Genomic DNA, 25241 nt, shown 5'->3' with positions numbered 1-25241 from the left:
ACACGCTTATCCTGTCGTCTCAAAGCCCTGCCGCGCCAACCTATCTTTAATGGATTCTGAACCTTTTGGAAGCTAAAAATAGCCACAGCTCTCTCCGCACCACCCCGCTGCCTCCTTTATGGAATACAGAGAGACGTGCCGGTTGCCAGGGGGAGAGGGGGCTATAGTTTGAGTTACAGAGCAACACTGAATCACGGGCAAACCCTTTCAGCCCCGGCTACGGTGTTCAGCAGTGCAGAGACAACACCTGCTGTGGCCTGCGCGCTGATAGCCTGCAGACGTGGGAGACTCCGAGATGATACCCTGCGGTGTGTGCCGAGCAGGGGAGCCAGAGACGTGCCAAGGCTGGCGCGGGGTGGGAAATGAGATTGGAAATGTGAGCTTTGGGGTTATGCAGTGTTTTTCTGTCTGCTCGCGTCGGGGAAGACGGCAGTCACGAGTTGGTATGCATTGTTTTTGTTGGGTGCGGTTCCCCCCGCAATGCTCGGGCAGCACCCCTGCTGTGAGAGGGGGGGAGCGGTGGACTTTTTTGTTTCTCCACCGGGACGGAGCCAACGGAGCCACCTTGGGCTGTGACTCACTGCAAAAGTACGAGAGGATATATAAAAAAAAAAAAAGGAAAAAAAGAGCGGTCCGACCTCTGCATCTCAATGTCGGCGGCTCAGCTGACTTTGAGACGGTTTGTTTGATGTCTTGGAGGCAGATCCCGTGATGTCAGTGTAAGTGGGAGAGAGTTGGGCCCGCCTGACACATACCCAAGGGACGTCCGACAAGGCCTGCCAGCGCTCCACTTACAGAGGTTAAAGACTGTCTGTCTTAGGTAGCCAAAGCCACACGCTTGTCTGTTTCAATAGAGGGTTGACCCACCGCGTGGTAAGGGCACATGTGTTCCAGACCAACGTCAGTCGCTGAAAGCATGTGTTTTTGAGCTGGCGGACACGGCGTCTGGATATATTTACCAATGTTTTTTTTTTCCCTTCAATGACTTGTAGGCTTTCATAGCCTGTCATGTTTGACATTTTAATGCAATCGTTTGCGATATAATAATCTGTTCCTGTAGAATACTTTTTAAAATTGGACTTCATTGGACTTATAGCATATTAATGTGAAACGGCACTGCAGTTTACATAACACGATGCACTGACCTCAGCCTCATTCTAAACACGTGGAAGATCAAAGAAACTTATTCCAGAGTCTTGCAAAGCCCAATGAAAAGCCATTACACTCAAACGCCAGCCGTGGCACGGTCCTGCATAGTAGGGCTGGGACGACGCGTCGACGTAATCGACGACGTCGACGCATAAATTACGTCGACGCGAAAAATGCGCGTCGATTTAAAAAAAAAATATATATAAAAAAAAAAAAAAAAAAAGATGGGCGGCGCCGGAGCGTAGTTGCAACGCGAGTGGCTCCTCAGACTTTCATAAGTGCAAGGCGCCACGCACTCGTTCCTCTAAAGTATGGGAATTCTTTAATGTGAAATGAAACGATTCCGTGATATGTCGTCTTTGCAAAATGGAGATGACTTTCCATTCTAGCACCACGGCAATTCACCAGCACCTGAAGAGGCGTCACCCGGTAGCAGCTGCAGATGACTGAGCACCGTAGAATTCTAAGAATGCATTACTTTGCACTTTTATTTTGGAATTTAAAGGCAATAAACATGTATTGAAATGTTAAGGAATTCAGATATGTAAATCAACATGTATAAATTGCTATTAGTCAATTAATGGGGAGATAATCGAGAATCGAATCGAAATCGAACCGAAAAAATGAATCGTTAGATGAATCGATGCATCGAAAAAATAATCGCTAGATTAATCGTTTAAAAAATAATCGTTTATCCCAGCCCTACTGCATAGCCACTGTTGGAACCACCATGGTCGACCCGACAAATAGCGGAGCTCTTTCTTGCTGATTAATCACTATGAAACCTGCAATGCCTGCCTCCCAACACCTGTTACTTAAGTCCTGGCAAACACCTGGGAAGGCAATTTTTTTGCCAATTCAGTAGTGAGCAGGGATCAGCATTGATTTGCTCTTTGTTGATTGCAGGCCAAGACGCTGATAGATTCATAAGGGGTTTTTCACATATACTGCGCTAGGGTACCGACATGCACCTTTCAAGACTCCCACCCATATCCACCCTTGCACACACACACACACACCAGGTAGGCCTCAGCCAGCCCCAGGGGGCCTGTGTTAACGACTTAATCAATCTGGATAACAAGAGTGGAGCAGAGGGAGAGGAGAAACTGAATGTAGTTCCTTCGCTCTCACTCCTAGTAGAAAATGCTAATTAAAACCCACTGTCTTAAATCAATTACTGTACTTATTGTAATGCAAATACAGCATAATGGTTTCTCGCATTGGGTGTTTGTCTTAAGCCCGAACGGCATTATTAATGGGACCCCGAGAAGATTTTTAGAAGCACTAGGGCAGTATGCACAAAGCCTTGTCAGGACTAATCGTTTCGGTTCAATAGTTTAAAGAGGAACAAATAACAAAAGACGATGGCAAAATCCAATATGAAGTAAATATATAATTAGGCTTTGCTCGCAAAAGAGCTTCAGCTTTTAACCACATTACCGGGTAATCTGGTCATAAATTGGAAATCAAATTAAAATGGTTATTTTAAGCACTGGTTATACGGTTAGCGTTTATGAGCCTTCCGTTTTTCTCTGTTACAGAGGTATGGTTGTCAGTCTAATGTCGGCCCATTAGGCAACGCGTCAACGGTACTTAACTACCATCTGTTTTAGTCCTACTCTTACCCTAGAAAGATAATTAACCCATGAAGAAGATAGGGCGGCTGTTGGACTACATCGCTGGTCTGGCCAATTAGGTCGACACTTGCCTGAGACATGTTTATCATTGGCCACACATGCATAGTCACACACAACATTACATAAAAACACATCTGGTGCAGGCAAACCAGCCCACACACACACTACACCAGTGGCACTAGACAAGGAGAAGGGATTTCTTGAAGAGGAGAATGCCGTCAGTGGGGGATTGTTCAAGCCAAGAGTAAAAAGGAAAGTCCCTAGTTGCTTAATCTTAACATCTATAATTGGCTTTGGTATTCCCAAAGTAGATTGTCTTTCATAGAAGAGTCAACGGTAAACAATGATTCAAGAGATAATTGCATCGTGAGTACAACAAGCAAGCCTTATTTACAGACACTTATTGGCCCAGGTTGAGTCATGAAGGTGTATTATCATTTCAGCGCAACCGATAAAAGTATTGGTGTGATGATTTATGCATGAAAACACTGGGCTGGTCAACAATCTCATGGTCGCGTTAACAAAACAGCCAACTGCTAGGGGATTTGAAAAAGGTCATACAACTGACTTCAAGGGGGAAAATTCACTACTCCTTAAATCTTTCTTACCCTGATCATGAGGACAGCCTTGCGGATATCCCGGACACCATCGTACACCAGGCGAGAGGCGTCAATGAACTCGTTCTCGTCCACAGGCATGGTGGGGTTGGCACTCAGGGCCTCCACCGCAGCCTCCACCTGCTCAGTGAACCGGGGCATAACTGTAGGGGACAGAGGAGGGGAGGACAAATAAATACAAAACGTAATGTTTCACTCTGGTGTCAAGTCTAAGTGAGCCCAAAACTGTGAGAGAAACTACAGCACACAACACATCCGCCGTTACAGAACACCTGAAGACACGTTGAAACGTAATGGAAAAATTACCATTTCTCACTGAAGACAGCTTCAAGAAGCGCCGGGTTTCATTACCATCTGACTAGTCAACAAATATGCGGAAAACAAAGCAGTTACTACCAAGTGAGCCATTACAAAGCCATAGATGCACTGATAGTCTCACAAACATCCTATGGTGCTCAACACACTGCGAAGCGATGTTGAGAGCTTACTGAAGAAGGGAAGGCATTGCTCTAGTTCCTCTCTAATCCATATTCGCCACATTCCCCCAAGGTTACAGGCTATCAAAGGCTTCTTGACATCAACCACAAACAGAATCTCTCAAGAGGAAGCACATTTGCAATTATTAACAATACAGCCCTGGAGAAGTAGCAAAGGCACCGATTATGCCCTGTTGAGGATTTACTCACTGTGCAACACTCAACTGCAACAAACTAATAAAAACGATTGACCTTAACATATAAATTGGGAAAAGTGTCATGATCGCAAAAAGCTTGAAATTGAATGTGTTTATGTGCTGTTTTGACTACTTAGTGATTTGACCACATTGATAGAATATTCAACCAAATGGTCACTTGAGAAATAGCAAGGGCAATCAGTGTTGTGTGGTTAGGCTTTCGAAAACAAGCACAACATCTAACCTGTGGGGTGGCCATGTAGGATGTGGTGGTGGGGAGCGGGTACTTGATTTAGCATGTGACATTGCAGCTTTTCATTGCAATGCCTCACAAATCTGTCCCAGCGGCAAGTATTTTGCCCCGGTAATGATTTAATAGGCACGGGGGTTCTCTGTGCTATTTGCATTAATGCCCCTCAGTATTTAGGATTCGGCTTGGCCTTTGTGTTAGAGGAAGAGGGATGTGAGAGATTGCAGTGTTTGAGAGCAGGATCAGCAGTACAAAACCTGGGGGATTGGATCTTGTGCATTAAAATGGGGCTGTAGTAAATAAAACCTAATGTGGTATTCATCGTTCTTATGCCATCCTCATTTGTGTGGTCCTGACAAGAGAACTCTCCTTACACAAATATAAAATGCTCTAAACTGACCTTAAAAGTAGCAATCCATCGAAGATTTTCATCGATAGATTGAATAAAAAAAATCGACGTTAAAAAAATAATATACAAGTTCAGAGCTTGCATCTACTCTTAAAAACTTTTGTGCACCATAATTAAAAAAGTGCTCCTTGCCAATAATATTCTTGCCAATGACGACGTTATTAATTTTGTCATTCATTATTAGTTCTTTATTTATTTTGCCACTAAATGTACCACGTTCTGGTCACACCGACAGAGACCCTCCCATGGAAAACTAACCGAGAAGGATTGTGGGAACCCAAATTTGCTTTTCATGCTCTTCACCATTCATCACTCCAGGCTGATACTTGGTGTCCCTGGAGAGCCCATTGTCTCCCGGTTCCATCTGTTGTAATCCATTTGACTTCACCATCACAATTGACCATTAAATTCACTGAACTCATATGCTTGTGGACTTGCAAATGTGGTGTGGGGGGGGGGAGGCTCTTAACAGAAGAGTTCACCAAGTCATAAAACGGTATTAAATAAAAAACAATTAAGTTTGTCAATTTAGAAGAATACATTTAGAGATTAGGCTAGATTTGGAGAGTATCCAACGGAATAAATACCAGCCCTCCCTTCAAAGCCACTCCACCAAAACGGGTGACTAGTTGCTCGCTTTAGCAACTTTAATAAGTATCCTTAGACTTTTCGTATTATAGTAATACTCGGGTCATGCGCCCAGAGTGCACGCCCAGAGTGCACGCCCAGAGTGCACGCCCAGAGTGCACGCCCAGAGTGCACGCCCAGAGTGCACGCCCAGAGTGCACGCCCAGAGTGCACGCCCAGAGTGCACGCCCAGAGTGCACGCCCAGAGTGCACGCCCAGAGTGCACGCAGGTAGCCTGGTAGTTAGGTGGACAAGTTAGGCCATCCAAGTAATTTGGGCAAATTCATTTATTGGACAGGCTTCCTACAGGTCTGCGACTGATACGAGATTTTTATTGCTGTTGGCATTCGATTACTAGATTGCTTTTTGTATGCAAAGCGAATTTTAAAAATGCTTCAAAAATAGCGTTCCCTGCTGTTTTTTTACCTTATTTTTGTTTTTGCATTTAAAAAGTCATTCAACCACTAGCGTTATTTGAACCTCAATTTAGCATGATTAGTAAAACAGGTCCACTTAAAAACCACTTATGAAAATAATGAGAAACAGACGATAAGCATCATTCCAATCAAATCCATTTCGGTACACCCTTATAAATAATGACTAATAAACCAAAATGCCCAAGCTAAGCATTGCAGAGGCGTCCTTCTCCCATGAGGTACGTACCGGTGTTAGTCAGCAGCTTGGTGGCTTCCAGGACCTTCTCGGTGTAGACTCCGGGCTCATAGTTGTCCATCTCAGAGGTGACCACGTGGACCACCCTGGCGGCGCGGCCACGGATGGCGCCGGCGGTACGGTCCAAACCGTCCACGTCCTTCTCTTGCAGAGCGATGACGCACTTGTTCACATCCTCCAGGATGTGGTTCTCTGTCGAACAAACGATAACAAAGCAGCCTGCGTTTAGAATTTCTGTGTTACACTTATATTACGCAAATATAGCAGCGACCTTACTTTCATGGAGAAAGAGTACCAACATTAAACATGAACTACTGCGGTCTATATGCAATAACGGCTGTCCCATAGCCTGAATACTGAGACCGTTTTGTAATCTAGCCTCTTTAAAAACAAAGAATGGGTTGGGTATGTGCCGGCAATGAATGAAATGCTAAGTTGATGTCCCTCAGCCATCTAACTCAGTTTGAAATGTCCCTGGCTCAAGAGGGCTGAGGGTTGATGGAATGGCAGCAGGGAGAAGACTGCAGCAAATGCTCAGAAGGCTTATTAATAGCAAGCATATTAAATGGCTTGCTATTAATAATATTGTCTGTGTTACTGCAATCTGTTCTTGGTTCGAGGTGAAACGACTCTGCTCTACTCTGATGCTTGAAGAGAACTGATAAGAGCATGCCTGACAGTTTTACACAAACACTTGGTGTCTTTGCACGCATGACAGCACGTCAATAGAAGAGCTAGTTCTGCTGATGTATCGGGGCCTTTTGTTCTTACCTCTGGTTTACAGAACCCATTTAACCTTTGTACATATGGCTCTCATTGGAAAGATGGATACCATTGGTCCTCTACATGCTCTGCTCCTTTGCTCTTAAACGCATGGCACATTTTTCTCTGAAGACTGTCAGTTGAGGCATTCTTCCAATACGGTGCAGGCAACCTCCTTTCTACTCTACAAAATGATTTAAGTTTACCTATTGGGAGAAAATAAACAATGTCTCTAACACGCATGGATCGGACACCCACCAGACACACAGAGGAAGTCATCAATGGACGTGATGTCGTCCACGGCGTCAGTGAGGATGCGGACCTGCTTCTCCCACTGCTCCTTGAACAAGTCCATGTTGTCCTGGGCAACTTTACTGTTGGGCTTGGCAGCCAGAGCCAAGGCCGCATTAATCACCTGCAATCACCCAATTACAACCATTAAAGCTCCATTAGAGCAAAGCCTTCAGCTACAACATTAGAATAGGTTGATCGCACGATCTCCATCAAACACAAACGGACACAAGCACTGGGTTGGACTACAACATGTAGTCATTCTTTTGAGTGATTAGAGACATTTAAAGTACAGGATTAAAATAAGAGCGGCTCGTAGTTGTACGGTACGTGTTTTTGTTAAAGACACACATTTTGGTGGATAATAGAGCAAATAATGAATTGGTGTCATTGGAGGAAATTGAAAAAGAGAAAATGTAGTGTATTGGTGAGTTCTGAACAGACCGATTTGCCGAAAAGGCACTAGAGTTTGGCAGTTGTAAAGGGGTTCTGAGGGGATAATGTCAAAATTGGGAACACATCAAATTTTCCATTTTAACACTTTCTTTGGAAATCGCAACACACAAGATGTGGACTGGCTTAGAAACACCTTAAGATTCTGATTCTAGGTATTCCCAGTAATGGACAAGTAAAGTGGTAAAAAGATAAATAGAGAATTGGGAGTGCAAGGGTGCAGCAGAAGGGTATGACAGTGTGGTCTGGAAGTGAACAGTCAGGTACCTGGGGGCACAGCACCTCCAGCTGGGAGGCGGCCATACGGACCAGCTTCACTCCTTCCTCGTTGTTGGAGATGGAACACGCCAGGTTGGCCACCTGAAAACAAGACGCACTGCTCGGACACAGTAACACTGACATGGGGCTGAGTCCGTTTACTGAGCGAATAGATGCGTTGAATGAGGAGTTAAGAATGAGGGGTTAAGGAAGGGCGATAATTGAGTTAAAGTCACGTATGCAAATATGAAAACAGGGAAATCAGGGAAGGTGCTAAGCTGAATCCGGTTGCATCCTGTTATCAGAAATACAATGAAATCAGTTTCATGTGGAAAACAAATCGGCGGGAGATTGTTTCATGAAGCATAAACAAGAAACACCATGAAATTGAAACTCCTTACATTAGATTACATAAAAATAGAGAATAATTTATACATTATCTCTGCAATTGTCAGGTGCTAGAGTTGGAGGGGAAGCGAGAGAGCGCGTAACTACATCGAAACGAGTTCAAGGGGTGCGTTCCAAAACATTCAGGGCAATCAAGAAACCAAAGCGGTAGCGCCGTTGTTTACACTGGACAGACAATGCTCACTGCAATAGCTGTAATGTGAAATGCAAAGCTGGCCAGGGAAACACAAGCTACCTGAGGAAACACCTGTTCAAATTCAATATGCATCCAAAACTCAGGAAGTGTAACGGGTTTAATAGCCTTACGTTTGAAAAAACTGCAGCTAATGTAAGCACAAATACAGCCAGTGCCAAAGAGGTTAAACCCTCCGTGGACCATGAAATTGAGGCATCGAAACATAAATTGACAGGTAATGAATGAGCTAGTTGTATTTTTGTGGTTGGAGATAACTGGGCTTTTTTCACTGTTTTTGTGGACGTTAGCTTAGCATTTTTTTGGTATGTCCGAAAACTGAGTATGAATCCAATGGTACATGGATAGTATAGTATTTATGGGTAAATGCTACAACATGAGATATTGAATTACCTAAACACACACACTCTTAAGTAACATACGTTTCGCTTTGCTAGGTGCGATAAATGTTGTAAAACAAAAAAAAAGAAGAAAAAAAAAGACTTGTTATCATCATCAGGTGACAGTTCTGGAGTTGTGTAGTTTACGCTCTCGCTTTCATTGACAGGTCGACCAGTCAGACTGCCAACCTGCCCTTGTGTCAGAGCGACAGCCCCAGAGGTTACACCCTGCACCCAGGCGCAGAAGTCGTCACCCGACCGGAGTCCCTAGCTGCCACGACTCCTGGGAGGCTATCACATGGGCTAACTCCAAGACACACGACAGCTTTCTCACACTACGCTGACAGACTGACAGGCTGGCAGGCTGGCGGGGGTGGGTTTGAGAGGGGGAGATTGGGGGATTGTCAAATGTGATCAGAAATACATGTGCGGTAAAGGACTGCAGCACTTTGGGACTTAATATAGTCAATTGAAAAGTGAAGCTCATATCAGGACATATTTTTTTATCACATAGGCCTATAGCTAAAAGAAAAATAAAGTCTCAAAAATCAAATAGTTAATTTGTCCGACTTCGTTTTTGCTAGTTTGGCTGACAGTTCTGGGGAGAACTTCTCAAATATTAAATCATCCAGGTGCCTCTGCTGGCCTACAATCAGAGAGGCAAATATTCCAGACTCCCAAAACCCCAGTGCAAGCAAAAGAGCTGAGCCAGCAAGATCTACAGAGGCTGCCCCCATGTATAATTTGGGAGTACATTTTGTTCCATTGACTAACAAATCACACACCAACACTGCATTTTATAAACATTGTTGTATATTCTGCCCCAGAGTGACAATGCATGCCAATTGAACGCCAGATTCAGGTCAATCAGACAATCTATTGGTAACTATGCAGAAGCAGAACATTTAGGAACGGGAGTGCCAAAACCTAATGGGATTATACAATAGAAAGAACAGCCAAAGCATCTTCACATTATGCCAAAGGTAAAAAAATTCTCCTGTGGACTTTTCACCAGGGACTCTGTCTCTGCAAAGTTTGAAAGAATTGCTGAACCAAGACTAAAATGCAGCCAGTAGGACTAGAGAATTGAACTAAACAGAGCGTTGATTGGAGCACTGTTACTGAACGCACCACTGGTCACACGAGTGCCAGAGTGGATGAGAGTCTCTGTAGAATCCTCTTTTTTTTTCCTCCCTCGCCTCTATTCTTCAACAAGCCTTTCCTTCTCTCACTCTGGAGAATTCCTGCCAGTACTTTAAAAACAATTTTTCTGCCTCTGATGACATCTATGCTAGCATTCTAGCATTCGAATAGATGGAGACACATGACCATGCAGAAAAAAATAATCACAGCGCTATAAAAAACATGGTTTCACCAGGGACACAGCTTTTGGTCTTCTTACCATAATTCACTCTGAAGTGTTATAGGCTATTTCTAGCCTATAACACACTGGTGCTTCACACCACCAAAGTGATGGTCGAATTTGCTCGCCTTCAAGGCACAGATCATACATTATGCGCCGCTCTTTGCTACCTGATGAAGTTATATCATTAAAAGCGTTCATGCCACCCATTTCTCACGCCAAAGACCCGACCGTTCAGTCAACTGTCAGACGGGTGTAGGGGCTAAACAAGTGTTCAGTGCAAAATCTATCAAAGCATCCGTTTAAATTAACAGATTTATCGGCATGGAAATCAATTTGTTCCACAAATTTGTTCCCAACACGTCACTTATAATTACAAAAAGCATAACTTTAATTTAAAGTAACATTAAAGCTATTTCATAGATTACACACCATTAGGTAAATTGGCAATGTATTTTGTAACTATAAATTGATTTGTGATCATTGAAAATGTTGGGATGGGAAACTCATTTCAGTAATTAAGCATAGGTTTATGGGAAGTGTTAAAGAAATGGTCAATGCCCAAACATTCATCAATGTTTTCAACTGCTGAGTCGATCGGTAGTGTAAAATAAGAAAGACGATAAAAGCAAAAGCCTATAATTAGGAGGCCATATAATGAATATTACATAGATATCCAACCTAACTAAAAAAAGGCCATTTTAATCACTTCATGACACAGTGGACACTTTTATAGGCCATCATTTGCCGTTTACAGTTTACAGACCGAGTGAAATGGCAAGTATGGCCAAGATGTTCCCTTCCTCATGTTGAGAGGACCCTGTTGTGGCGATGCTGCGAGTGGTCTGTGGCCATTTACTCTTGAGCGTTAAGCATATTCCGCCTGGAAACAGGGAAAGAGCGGCCCTTTGCAACTCAGTCATTTTCTACGGCAGCGTCCAGCTGACTGTGCAATCCACTGCAGTGTAGGAACGGGCCACTGTGTCATCTACCCACTGTACACCTCTTCTGGATGTAGCGACATGTGGAGGGATTTCTTCATCTTTACTTGTCAACCAAGGCTCTACAAGATACAGGCTATCGTCTAAAGCCATGTCACAATGTCGCCGTGGCTTGGATCTCTGCTCCACCAGTCGGATAGATCTATTATTTACCATGATAAACATTCTGTTGATTGAAACATCTAAAGCACTGCAGGACCCTCTCAGTGAAGCTCTGTAGCAAATGACGGCTTTGCTGAAACCAAACTACGTTTTTCTTATTCACATGTTTCTTATTCACAAAGAAACTGAATTGATGTAAATCAAGCCGGCCACATTGTTTGGTTCCCTTCATAGGCCAAGGGGATATTCTACCGCTGAAATCTCCATCTCTTTGATAACAGCCATGAACAACCAATAATATGGCCTTGAGGCAACAAAGCTAATGTTCGGACTATTTTGCCCTCTGCCTTTAAAAAAAGGACATTTTACTAAGTATAAAAACATAAATATATATAATAAATGAATAAAATAACTAACTGAATAAGGATAACCTTTAAAATACAATTAAAAAGCATGGCATATTTCAATAAAAAATGTCCAAGCAAAGTTTGAAAGAAGCAACAAATAAAAATGTCAGGGTTTGTCTGTTTGTAAAACACATCCCAGTTAAAGCAAATTAAAACATGAAGTACATTGTACTGCAACACAACAAAGATGTGTAAGGTGCGGAAAAAAACATTTATAAGACCTGGTCAAACTGGATTAGTGTTTGAGGGCTATGCAGCAATTTAATGTTTTAAAAGCATTGCCAGATTAAGTGTTGCAATTTCAACTGCAATTTTCTGCAGGAAAGACTAGTCATTTGAAGAACCAAGTGGCAAGAAGCAAACTCGTGACAAATGCTATTACACAGCAGTTTGACACATTAAAAGCGCTTGTCTACTGCTGCAGGACCTCCCAGTAAGGAGTACTGGGGGTAATCAATTATTGTGTCCTTGTTTTGTTATTTAGAAACTCTATCAAACAATAACATAAAATTGTATTTAAAAACTATATTGGAATTCAACCCCATTGGTTGAATTTTCACATAGTAAATAAAGTTCCTCGTTTATGGATGTATTGCAAGAATATTTAGAAGACTCATTCGAAAAGTTATGAGATTTTCATGAATGGATGGAATGTTTCTAAGTGTATTGTTCCATCTCGGTTTTTGACTCATGTTGATACTTTTTGCTTGGTCATTATGGCAAAACCTTATGGCTTTAAAATGTACGTATCTTAAAACTATGTTTCAATCAAAATGTTGATATTTAATTCATTGTAAAAGTAGGCTACTTGAATACAGGTATTGACGGGGAAAGAAATTTAATAAAACGCAATCATAAATAAATATGAAATGAGTTGAAAGCTTTCTTATTCCGTCGTTTTTTAAATTAACAGGGAAAACTAAAAGGAGAGAATAGCTTTTCGCACACACACACACACACACAAGTTGTTGCATGTTTCTCAGTCCTCGTCAAGTCGCGTCAATGCCAATCATATTAAGTACCGGAGCGTAAGGGGAGTCGAATCATGTCAGCCTATATTGCCACTGCTGACATTTGGGCCACCCCAAGGAGCCACTCTAGGGGCTACCTATCAAGGACGCCTCGGCGCCTTCTCCCGGAATTCCCACACCAAGCTCCCCTCCTACCCGGAAGGCCACCCGGCGACAACAAGGCCCGGGCAGTGGCCCATGGGAAGAGGTCACTTCCAAATGCCAGCCTATGACACGACACCGGCGGTGGGGATTGAACGGCAACTAATGAGGACAGTTAATGTTTCCGTCAGCTCCTTTCACTTCTGACTCGTGCCTTGCCCTCGACGTCTTTCCACTTTCTGCATTCGGCTCTGGGGCTGCGGCAACGCGGATTCCAAGGCCAGGTCTATATTTAGAGCTTTTTTTTCTGAATTTATACTTAACAGTTAGAGACTTAGGGATGCTAAAATAAAAAAAGGACCATATTTTACAATCTTATCAAAAGTATTGCAAAGCCTCAGCATCACCATTTTTGTGTGCATAGGTTGTATTTCTGTGACTTGTACTCTGCCTGGTACAATGAATTAAGAGGATGGCCAAAGTGCACGTTAATGTGACAAATAGCCATTGTCTTGCCAGACTTCTGGGATTTTATAGAGGAGCTGGTTAAAGTTCTGAACTAGCCATAGAAACTGCAGATTCATTGATTACACAAAACATTAAAACCGTTGCCATCTAAATTCTCCACCCACTCAGTGGTAAAACCGAGTGCCTACAAGGGTGATTTGCATTGGGCAGGGAGAAGAGAAACAATCTTAGCACTTTACATAACCCATCAACATGTAAAAGAGAGCCGCAGACTCATTAGCAAGTATTTCAATGTGTAAAATATCCAACAACTATGAAATACAGTTATCATTCCTTCAGGGAGAAAGTTGACCCTGGCTATCTTATTCTTGATTCCAGGGTTGGGATGATCTCGGCCACTGTTGCATCTGTGAGCTCTACACAGCCTTGAAAATAGACTAATATTGTGCGTGCTTGTGCTTTTTTGCGAGTGTGTGTGTAAGAGCTACAAGTTAAGGATTTGGTGAAACTATGACAAAAATATAATTAAAAGTATTTTCAAAGTCACCAGTGTTCGCAGACATCTAAACAGACAATTCCATTTGACAAATGGCAATCTAAAATAGAGCTTAATTAAACCAAAAATCTGTAATAATAGCATTTATATTTCAGAGTAAGTACCTCAATCAGCTTGTTGGCATGTTCGCGGAAGACCTGTGCGTACTCCTTGACCTCCTTCTCATTGCCATTCTTGGCTGCCTCGATCAGGACCAGCAGAGGAACGTTGGTCTCCAGGAAGGAGTCAGAGACATGGTCCATGACAGCTTTACGCAGCTGAGGGAAATTAAAAACCGAAAATTGAAATCAGAATCTTGCATTTTACATTACTGCATAAAACCGTGAGGTTCCCGTTCCTTAGATATACATGAAGGCCCACACCATCGAGATACTGTGCATAGCACATTCAATAATAATACGAGAACAGGGTAGATAACCATTTAACATACACTATCTGCAAAATAAAACTTTTAAGTAAGAGGGAAATGCATATATTTTATGCTCACTTTGCACAAATCAATGAAGTTAAATGGATAAATGCAGGGCTAAGAGGGGAAGGGAATATAACAGACCTGGCGACGCAGGTCCCTGGTCTTCTTGGTCATCCTGTCGATGGCGGTGTTCAGGGCATCACTCCTGTCTTTCCTGCCCGCCTGAAACATACATTAGAGAGGGACACAAGGGGTGAGTTACTGATTGACACCTTTTTTTCCCCCCCAAACGCTCGAAAGAGTCAAGGGAATGGGTATGGAACCTTTGAACCATATTTTGCGAGAATAGCCTATTGGGCATCCACAGCGCAATAAATACACATGATATATTAAATTAAATAATTTGATTGGTATATATTCTGCTTTTACTTATTGGGTCCAATAAACTCAAAAAGCTATCAATGCTTTTTTTTCAATTTTCCCCATTAGAATAAAACATTTGAAACCTTCAACACTTAAAAACATAAAAACGTTTTGATTCACAGCCTTGCCATCGCAGCATAAAACACACGCTTCCAAAGCATTCCCCCACAACAGCATGAATGGTTGTAGCACTGATCTATCCACCCCCACCCCACACACGCAGTGCCCTTTGCCCATCAGGGGGTCATGTACATGGTTACCAGCCAGGGAGCCTCATCGGTGTTAATCCACCGTGGCTTTGTGAAGACAAAACGCAGTGCTGTGGCAGAGGTCTGCACTGCTCTGCCTACACTAAATCAATCCCACTTTAGTCATACCTAGTCTATGCGTCGTATTCCCAGACATTAGAGGTTACGCGGTTCTTCCCCCAGTAGCTGATGCAAGGGCAGTTAGAGATTGCGGCATAATTCACAATACTAAAGTCGAGGCTACCTCCATTTTCTCTCCCATAGGACAGATTTAGGGACATTCTTTGTCGGCCACATCAGCAGTCACAGGGGCTGTGCAGAAATCGTTTAAATGAAAATAAAGGGGTTCTTTGTGGGCATAATGATCACAGAGTCTGCGATATTGATCCCACACCAGCAAGTCCCCTTAATTGGGCCTCCAATAAGAACACTGCATTGCACTCAATTTAAACAGCATTCTGAGATCAAGATTTGAGGCTGGAGCCAGCCATATCCACGGAGTATAGATCATTTCAACTGCGAGACATAAACGGTTCCATTTTTCCCACTCCCGCCCTCACACATTCAACCGAGTCCCAATAGGAGATCGAGGCGATCATACTTTAGTGGACAAGGATGGCAGCGAGTATGCCAAGTGACCCAAAAAAGAATACAAAAAAAAGAGGAAAGAAAATAGCAGACAGATTCAGGACTCTATACACTGAGTTTGGAGTCAAAAAGACAATAAAGAAAAGGTTATATTTGGCTGCTTCGATTAATATTTAAGTGATGCATGAACAATAGATGGAAAAAAAACAAAGAGTAACACTCTGTACCAGTGCTCATCATAATTCTCCAACAGATGTTAACACAGAACCGCAGATCACAACCATTTCTTTGGTGCGGGAGCTTTTGTACTTTGGACGCCTGGACCGTTTGCTGGATATCAATTTCCCAACAAAGCCTGAATTCTTAATGCGATTATGTGTGCATTCTTAGGCTTAACACAAACAGACACAGAGGGAAACGTGTTTGCTATTGCCACTGCAGCTTATGTTCAGGTGTAAACATGTAAGCTTTTGTCAGGTCCTGGCATTCCTGCTTAGAATGTGAACCTATGTTTTGGACAATACAGGTACATAGAAAGGGGGAATGAGCACAATGTTACTATTGGTAAAAATCACTGCGTAAATATTTGGTTTCCCACCAGCTGCCAAGACGCGCAGTGTTATCAATATTTTTGGTCTCTCTGCAGTCCCTGGAGTTTTGTATGTGGATGAGCCCCAACACCGTCATGTTCAACTCCTGGCATAACCGAGGTGTAAGCACGCGGTACTCACCACTGCCATAGCCACACACGGCTTCACGTCACTCCAGGGATGTGCACAGTCCAGTTTCAGAATGTTATCTTGTGATTATTTTGCTAGCAGTTGCCAGTCGCAAGTGTAGTACAGAATAATAAGGGGAAAGGAGAGTAAACGCGCTATAGAAAACTATAAATTATAATAAGAAAATCTCAGAGCAAGGATGGTTGCATTTTGTGAAGGTTGCCAGTCAGAATACGCAAAACTGCGGCTATGATGTTTTATAACCATTAAAAGATTTCCATAATTGTCGTAATATATTCCCAAGAAATATTTAGTCAGACACATTGGATTGCAGCTACATTTCCATGCATAACCTCTGCCAAATGTGTGGCATGTAGCCTCATTGAATTTCCTCCATCACATCAACATTAGCCTTTATGGCCATTTTTTTGGTTTATTGGTTTAACAATTAGGGAGCACCAAGGTCACTCACTGCTGATCACTGAGCCTAAGGTACCTACTGAAAAATAGGGTAGGATATCCCAATCCTATTTCATATAAACCCAACAGTATTGACCTACTTTGGAGTTGGAATGGGACAGAGGATTTCTTTATGCACTGTACCATTCAGATGCTATGCTAATTGCCACATAGTATAATATTAATACCCATGATCCAAATATCTTGATGCTGGATATAGTATTGGAAATGCATCATTTACAATACACTATTTTAACTTGAGTGCATCCATCTAGTGGAGTTACATATTCCTGATGTGTCTATTCAGAATCTGTCTTTGTCAATTATTTAAAACCAATGCCCAGTGTGAACATGAGTTACTTAAATGTACTCCTCGAAATGCCAAATTTAATGACCAATGAACTTGAGCATGAACTATCCTACAGAGCCTGGTTTACTTTCTAAAAAGCCTTACATCAATTAAAGTGCATATTCCGAGTCTGGAAATTAAATTAAATATGAAATGCGTACATGTTGAAATAATGTTTGGGGATTAAAACGACAAAATGCTATAAATATACATACATTTATACATAAATCTTTAAATTATTATAATTTTATTTTGCTAGGCCTGTAGGGGAATTGTTTGGGTTGGAAAATGCTTTATTAAAACCCTGTGCAAAAAATAAAAAGACCAACAAATCTAAAAACAAAATGTGATTCTTTCAGCCAATAATGAAAATGAGTCAGCTTTAAGATCACTCTGATGGCCTTGTGTTTTACCCCAATAGGCATTTCGTCCAAGCATTGTTATGTTACTGCTGCTTTGATTAAACTTCAGATAAGCTGGCAGCACTTCATATGGCCATGCTCAAAAATTAAAGAACCACACTCTGGAGGTCTGAATTATAGATTACAACTAGACACACTTTCTGTTCTGTAGACATATGGGGTTGAGAACCCTCTTGGGTCACCCTTTGCAATCTATAAGGTTTCACTATGAAATCACAGTTTTCTTTGATAAATCCATTTTGCTTATAGTTCTCAAATGTATACGACTAACATCGAGGAGAGCCTCAGATTTACAGCCATGGTTAATTTCAACAGTGAGCTGCCGCAACACGTTGAGATATCAATATTCTGACTATGACGAGCCAGTGGGAGGAGGAATGGACGCGAGGGGGAGGGGGCAGATCGAGGTGCGCACATGCAGCGCGTACGAGGTAGAGAGCAAGTTACTGAGCAGGGGAGTGTGTCTGTGTGTATGAGAGAGGAGGGGAGAGAGAGAGAGAGGGAGAGAGAGAAACGGCACTGATGATCGACGCCAGGCTGCCACCACTCTGTAGCATTGAGTGGCTGCAACAAAAAGCACAGAATAACATCCACGACTGTGCTCTGCTTTTTTCCCCCTCTTCTCCTGCGTCTCTGCTTGCCGACGAACACTCCGCACATTGCGCTGCAGAGGCGGTGCCGAGACTGAGCTGGCGAGAGAATCGGGGGTCTCTGGCATCAACAAGTTAGGGTTTAAGGGACCTGAAGCCATGAAAGGGGAACACTTGATCGTCAATTAGGCAACTGATTTGACATTGTTGCCGTGGAATTGAGTGGAAGGATTTAAAAAGAAGAAAAGGAAGAGGTCGTTCTTTTCACCCGGGGTATTTTTGGACGCAAACGACCAACTTGAAGACGGAGAAAAAGGATTCCTTGTAGAAATGGAATAGATGAGGCAGAGATCGGATCGTAACTAAAACACAGGAAAAACTAAATCCATTGGAATAAAAACATTTTGAGGAAATGGAATTTCCGATTTTGTTCTTACTGGACGGGCTCTCTACTGCTTTATTGAAGAGGCTGAATTATTTTGTGTTTACTCAAAAGGGTTTTCTCCCTATGGAATTGTGTTCCATCTGGCTGCTCCAAGAGTCTGCGGATAAAGACAGTTGAATGCAGCCTCCAATGTGCACAAAAGAATGGGTAAGTTAGTCCTTTTATCCGTCAAATCTAGAGCTGAATAGGGAGCAAGAGTAAAAGAGAGCGAGGCTGAAGACTAAAAGGCTATTGAGCCCTGCCCGTGTACGGCATTTGTCCTTCATCTTCCCTATTCATTAGCCTTCATTTTAAAACATATACATTTCTAATGAACGATATGCGCTTCATTACTAACAGATATATCTACGATGAGGATTCATACTTTTAACAAATGATTTTAGAATTGTGGAACTTGTAAAAAATGTAATAGTTGTATTTAAGCAAAAAGGAATTATTGAGCAAGAAAATAAAAAAAAGCACACAATATGTCACAATACCAACTAAGACGTCATTAAGGGTGAGCTAACTAAACGGGTCATGTTAAGTGGTTTTCTTTGAGCTCATTAAGATACAAAAACCTTCCTCACAGAAAAAAACATGCACAGCGACTGAAAATCCTCATTCAATTTGATTAAGAAAGTCTGTAGTTCACAACGCATTGAAGAGAAAAAAACAACGCAGGGAGACAAGAGCATGTTGCCATGCATCAGCAATAAGAGCTCTGCAGAGATTTGCTTTCCCACCTCAGTTCATTTTTATCTTTGAACCCACCCAGGTTTCCATTCAAGGTGGCCATTGGTGGGACCCGCACCAACGGCACTCTGTCTATGTCTGATCAGCATGCTGCTACTGTGTCTGCTGCCTCCTGCGTCGTGCACAACCTGCCCTCAGAAATGCCGCTGTGAGGACCTGCAGTTCTACTGCGACACGCAGGGGCTCCAAGCGCCCCCAGATGGCGTGGACAAGGGGGCCTTGGGGCTGTCCCTTCGCCACAACAGCATCAGCGAGCTCAGCCCCGACCAATTCTATGGCTTCAGCCAGCTCACCTGGCTCCACCTAGACCACAATCAGATCACCACCGTTCAAGAGGACGCCTTTCAGGGCCTCTACAAACTCAAGGACCTCAACCTGAGCTCCAATCGCATCACCAAGTTGCCCAACACAACCTTCATTCACCTCATCAACCTACAAATATTGGACCTATCCTTTAATCAGATGACTGCATTGGAACCAGAACTATTTCATGGACTGAGGAAGCTCCAGATTCTCCATCTGCGCTCCAACTCCCTCCGTACCACACCTGTACGGGCCTTCTGGGACTGCCGCAGCTTGGAGTATCTGGGCCTGAGCAACAACCGTCTGCGGAGCTTGGCCAGGAACGGCTTTGCTGGGCTCATTAAGCTCCGAGAGCTGCATTTGGAACACAATCAGCTAACCAAGATCAACCTAGCCCATTTCCCTCGCCTGGTGGCCCTTCAATCTCTCCATATACAATGGAATAAGATCAACAATCTGACCTGTGGCATGGAGTGGACCTGGACCACCTTAGAAAAGCTGGACTTAACCGGGAATGAGATCCGGGTCCTGACACCTGACGTGTTTGAAACATTGCCAAACTTAAAGATTTTGCTTCTGGATAACAACAAACTGAGCAGTCTGGATCCACTGGTCATGGATATGTGGAAGTCACTGGGCACCATTGGTCTGTCTAGTAACCTTTGGGAATGTACCAAAAGGATCTGCTCTCTGGCCACATGGCTGAGTACCTTCAAGGGGAGGTGGGAACATTCAATCCTTTGCCATAGTCCAGAATATGCCCAGGGTGAGGAGATACTAGATGCAGTGTATGGATTCCAGCTCTGCCATAACTTTTCAGCACCAGTTGTACAAACCATTAGCACCACCACGGAGGCCACTACAACCCCAGAGGTCACAAGCTCGCTTTTCGGAATAATGCAGCAGACAGCCACACAGGACTATGCAGAGGATTTTGGGAGCTTTACCACGTTTACCACCACCACGACGACCACTACTAAACCACCACGCACTGCTCCGGCCACCACTACCACGATGGAGGAGGCAGCGGTCACAGATGTCTTTGAAACAGACAATACTGTCCTGACCGATCGGGTTATCATTGGAACTATGGCCCTCCTGTTTTCATTCTTCGTCATTATTTTCATTGTGTTCATCTCACGTAAGTGCTGCCCTCCCACCTTGCGCCGGATACGCCACTGCTCGGCTATTCAGAACCGCAGACAGATGAGAACGCAGCAGCGCCAGCCTATGGCAGACCTTGCCACACAGGTACCCTATAATGAATACGAGCCCAGCCATGAAGAAGGAGCCCTTGTCATCATCAACGGTTATGGGCAGTGCAAGTGTCAGCAACTGCCTTATAAAGAGTGTGAAGTATGAACTCTTATTTATTCCTAGAGCATATGGTTTGCCATTTGACCATTTCAGATGATACAGGGTTTGTTTGTTTTTATTTCCAGTTTCTATAAATATATATATATATATATATATACAAACATAATTTCTACGTTTTGAGATTATGAGAGCTGTTGAATGGGGAAATGAGGAGGGTTGGCTTTGACAGTTATAGGACGATGTAGAAATGTTCACAAATTTATTTTTCTATGGATGCAGAGTTGTTCATATCAGGCAGGGGCAATCACTTTGAATGGGAAACTAAACTGTGAGATTTGTCTCCTCATTGTCAATATATTCTGCAGCACAGAGTGGATAATTAGCCAGAAGGCCCTCTGCTAAACGAAGATTTAGTGGGGAAAGATTAATATACAAACAAACGTGTTTTCATATACAAAGTTACCAAATAGACTCTTTGATGAAGTTTATATAATGCACCAGACACAAGAATTTGATTGATAAATCAAATTAGTATATGTTTCCTTCCCTCGTTATGAATAAAAAATGATAAATGGTAAGTCACCGTCAGGTTCCCTCTCAATTTGGATTCCTTCAAATTTTATTCTACGAAATTCTGTTAAAATTAAAGACATGTTCAGTTTTATCCTTAATTAATTTGTTTTCATATGTTTAAGTACAAAACATTTCCATGTACCATTTGTACAAAGGTTGATGGATAATTTATCAAAATTACTGTTAAATGTTTTATTGGCTCCAGACACTCACACTGTGAATATAATTTCAAACAAATTAACCCACAAACCATTGTTTACTTGCAATCCAATATATATATATTATTTTTTTTACTATTCAATTACTAAGGAGAAGAGGTTAAACGGTTTCAAACTTAAGATTGTGTTTCCCTAGGGCCCAGTGGAACATCCTCTTCATTAATCGGGCCTGACAAGCTCAAGATTTAATCAATTACGGCCAAGCAAAAAAAAAAAAAAAAAAAAAAAAAAAAAAAAAAAGATGCGTCCCAACATGTCACCCACCCCAGTGATGAGTTATGTTATTGGATCACTCAAAAGTTGTTGTAGACACACACACACACACACACACACACACACACACACACAGTGTTCATCAGTCAAGAACATCGCTTAAAAACATTCGCTTCAAAAACCTAACCAATTCATCAAAGAGGGTTTTGGCTCTAAAATAAAAAACCACAGCAGAGAAAGAGCCAGTCGACAGTGCAGTCCAAACTTGGGTTGATGGAGCAAAATTAGCTCTCGTGATACGCAAACAGGGGAGCCTGGGTCAGGAGACATTTGTATGCAGCAGGGCGAGGACGTGCATTAGCATCAGACTAAAGCCGCTGCAGCAGCTCCGCAGCTCTTTGTGTTCGACTGGGCTGTGGGGGCAGGGTGGACCAGAGGAAGCAGGCAGAGGTGATGGGATGGCGAAGAGGGCCGACTAACAGGCTAGTAACTAAGGTTTATCTGAGCCAATGAATGCCCTTCCTGACAAGTAATGGAATTTCATACAAGCCAACTGTAGTTTGAAAAAGGGGGGATTAAATGTGAAACATTGTCCTGACAGTACAGCAAAGATGATTCAGAAATAGGATTGAGAATGCGACATTGGGTCTTTCGTTTTGCTACCAGTTCATGTAAAAAATAAAAAAGAGGTGCCGGTAGCATTGTTGTGATGTCCTATTTTAAGAGTATGAAATCGTTCCATCACCGAGTTTAGCTTTTGGATTCATTACTACAACCGATTTATATCATAATAAATAAAAGCAACTTGAGGAGTTGGTGCAACATTTCCGTCTGTAAGCAATCATAAAGCAAACATTGGCAGGTGCTCCATTGATGGCTCTGCAAGATGTCATCTGTAGGAAGCATGACTTTCTACAGAATTTGCATTATTTAGACTTGCCTTTTCAAAACAATATTATCAATTAATTTCATCTTGTCATCTAGAAGGCTAGTAAGTACCTAGCAAATGAATCAGAGGGTGAACTGAAAGAATATACACATCCATCTTTAATAACTGTAGCAATTTAGATCCTGACAATAACACCATACTGTAAAAGGCCAACTGTCAGTGTATACCAAAATCAATTGTATTACTTTCTTAAAACCCAAGGGACACCGACTACATTATTCACCAAATGCTATGATCCCATTTGTTTCTACTTCCTTCTCAATCGCAGTTGCTCACAATTGCCCTTCAAATCAGTCTTGCATGTTCAAAGTCAGCACAGAGTTATTTTTATCTTAATGTAATTCAGCAAACACTGTTGAGAAGCCTTGTTTTTGATAGTGGGGAGGAATGGGGATGCGTGGATTTTTAATGTTCTGTCAAATCACTTGACATTTCACTGTTTAAGATGAAGCTTGTACCAAGTGACAAAAGAAAAAATCCACACAATTTGTAGAAATATGCATCCCTTTGCACTCTGGCTCTTTGTCAACTGTTTTCGGTTCTTGTCATACTCTTGCCCTGTTCCCGTTCCTGCCTAAATAGAAAAGAAAAAAACCACCCCCTTTCTCTCCCCCAACCTCTTTGTGCAAAATGAATGCTTTTCTCCTCCCTGTCCCTTTTGTATTGTAATATGTAAAATTTCATATCTGTAAAGTGGATAAGATGTGGCAAACAAAAAAAAAAGTCTTACCCCTCCCCCATCCCTTCAAAACATATATTTTTTAAATAAAATGACTACAACTTACTGAGTGTTTGCTTCCTGATGGGTGCGTACAAGTAGGGGTCTACGGTTAAACAAATTAGTTCTAATCAGAGCAACGATTGAAAGGACTTTCAATTGGGGCAGTTTGAAGTATTATTTCTAATTAATACATGTCCCATTGAGCCAAATGTTTACCACTTCTAAAACTGACCATGACATGCAGAAACGTCCAAATCTTTCGTTGAAAGATGGAAACAATAGACCAAGCAGGAAACGATTAGGAAGTAGATTCAGGCTATGATCTATTTCCCTTCAATACTGAGAAGCAAAAATCAAATACCAATACAGTTCAAGCCCAGTCCTGCACAGACAAACTAAAATAACATGCTGCCTGAATTATTCTCATCAAATGGAGGGACATTTGCGCGAGCCATCCCAAGCCCCAAGGCTTTAATGGTGCTGCAGGAACCATGAGAAATGATTGACAGTGGTTGAAAATGATTATCTAAACCACTGACTCATGATATAAACAAAATAGCAATGAGAGGAATTACCTCAGAATTTTGCTGGAGGCCAACTCATCCTATTAAAGTGTATTTTTCTTGATGCTGGGACTGAAGACCTTTCAGAATGTGCATACAAGGTTGGCCCAATTCAAATACAGAGGTTGCTCCCAAGTGCTCCAGATGGCTCAACTGTTACTGTAAGAAGCCATTGGAGTGTTATAGATTTGAAATTGTAGCCCATTAAAACTCCCTTTTTAAGGCAAGCCTTAAATGTAGGCTTTCTCCGATTATCTAAAGCAGGGAAAACATGTCTGCAACACAGGGTTGTGGTGGCGATGTAATCAATACACGATATCAATGCAGGAGAATTTATTTACAATAGAAAAAGATGTATGTTGCTCTTGAGCATTTTCGTTGAACCAGTCAATGCTTGGTTTGCCTGATTGTGCTTAAGAATTCCAAATGATTAACTGTTGAATAGGGTAGTAAAACTTCAGGGTGGATTGCCATTTTCTCCAGTTGATTTAGACATGGAAGTTTCCATATATTTAGAATTAATATCTAAACAAAAGACAGCATCATGGGGAAGGCCACCAATTGCAGATGGAAAAAGGTTGATTTGACAGTATGAATATCAAAGAATCATGCAAAGGTCATTTTGGTATTTCAGGTTGGCATTGCATTTTGTGCATTTGCCATTTTCCCCTTACGGCAAGAAATGGGCATATACAACCATGGATTTAACTTTGGACTTTTAAGCCATGTAACACCGACACAAGAACCACAACATTATATTCCAAAACACCCCTCCTGACCGCTATATTCTATCAAAAAACATTGATAGAATATAGCTGTTGCATCCATTGCCTTTCAATGCAATGTGACAGAGGGTATCATGCCAAGGGTTACTGAAGGGCTCACTATGAACAGAGAAAATAATGTTTTTGACCTGGAAAAGGGGTTTCCCAACAGCTAATTAGCCTAGAGATGAAGGTCATTGCTTATTTTGTTTGGTTAGATCATTTTCTTCTACAAACATGTACCTGGCCCATATAGTGGGGGACATACACATGTCAATAAATTGGTAAAAAATAAATAAACAGGCAACCGTGTTTTGTTTCTCCACAATAAAAGGCCCATAAAACACAAGGAAAGGAGATAAACTTTTAATTAATGTCAATAAATTATAATGACTAACTTCATTCTGCATAATTTACTATATAAATGGTAATTTGTCATACA

At 42.1% G+C, this 25241-nt stretch overlaps 2 protein-coding genes across 2 annotated transcripts in view; one reads left to right on the top strand and one right to left on the bottom strand.

Moving 5' to 3' along the window:
• ctnna1 (catenin (cadherin-associated protein), alpha 1) overlaps nucleotides 1-25241 on the bottom strand; it is a 76581-nt gene that overhangs the window by 22809 nt on the left and 28531 nt on the right. Inside the window, exons 8-13 of the mRNA XM_060062754.1 lie at nucleotides 14342-14422; nucleotides 13893-14045; nucleotides 7808-7900; nucleotides 7055-7211; nucleotides 6026-6226; nucleotides 3395-3546 (exon numbers count right to left, since the gene is read on the bottom strand). Coding sequence (XP_059918737.1) covers nucleotides 3395-3546; nucleotides 6026-6226; nucleotides 7055-7211; nucleotides 7808-7900; nucleotides 13893-14045; nucleotides 14342-14422 — 837 coding nt within the window. The remainder of the gene's footprint in view (nucleotides 1-3394; nucleotides 3547-6025; nucleotides 6227-7054; nucleotides 7212-7807; nucleotides 7901-13892; nucleotides 14046-14341; nucleotides 14423-25241) is intronic.
• lrrtm2 (leucine rich repeat transmembrane neuronal 2) lies at nucleotides 17834-23535 on the top strand. Its single transcript, XM_060062756.1, has 2 exons — nucleotides 17834-18590; nucleotides 19201-23535. Exons 1-2 carry the CDS (start codon nucleotides 18587-18589, stop codon nucleotides 20841-20843), a joined length of 1647 nt encoding a protein of 548 aa, XP_059918739.1. The 5' UTR covers nucleotides 17834-18586; the 3' UTR covers nucleotides 20844-23535.

This window comes from Gadus macrocephalus, chromosome 10 (assembly GCF_031168955.1).
Source record: "Gadus macrocephalus chromosome 10, ASM3116895v1".
Taxonomy (NCBI): Eukaryota; Metazoa; Chordata; class Actinopteri; order Gadiformes; family Gadidae; genus Gadus; species Gadus macrocephalus.
This window is presented reverse-complemented; position numbering and strand designations above follow the sequence as displayed.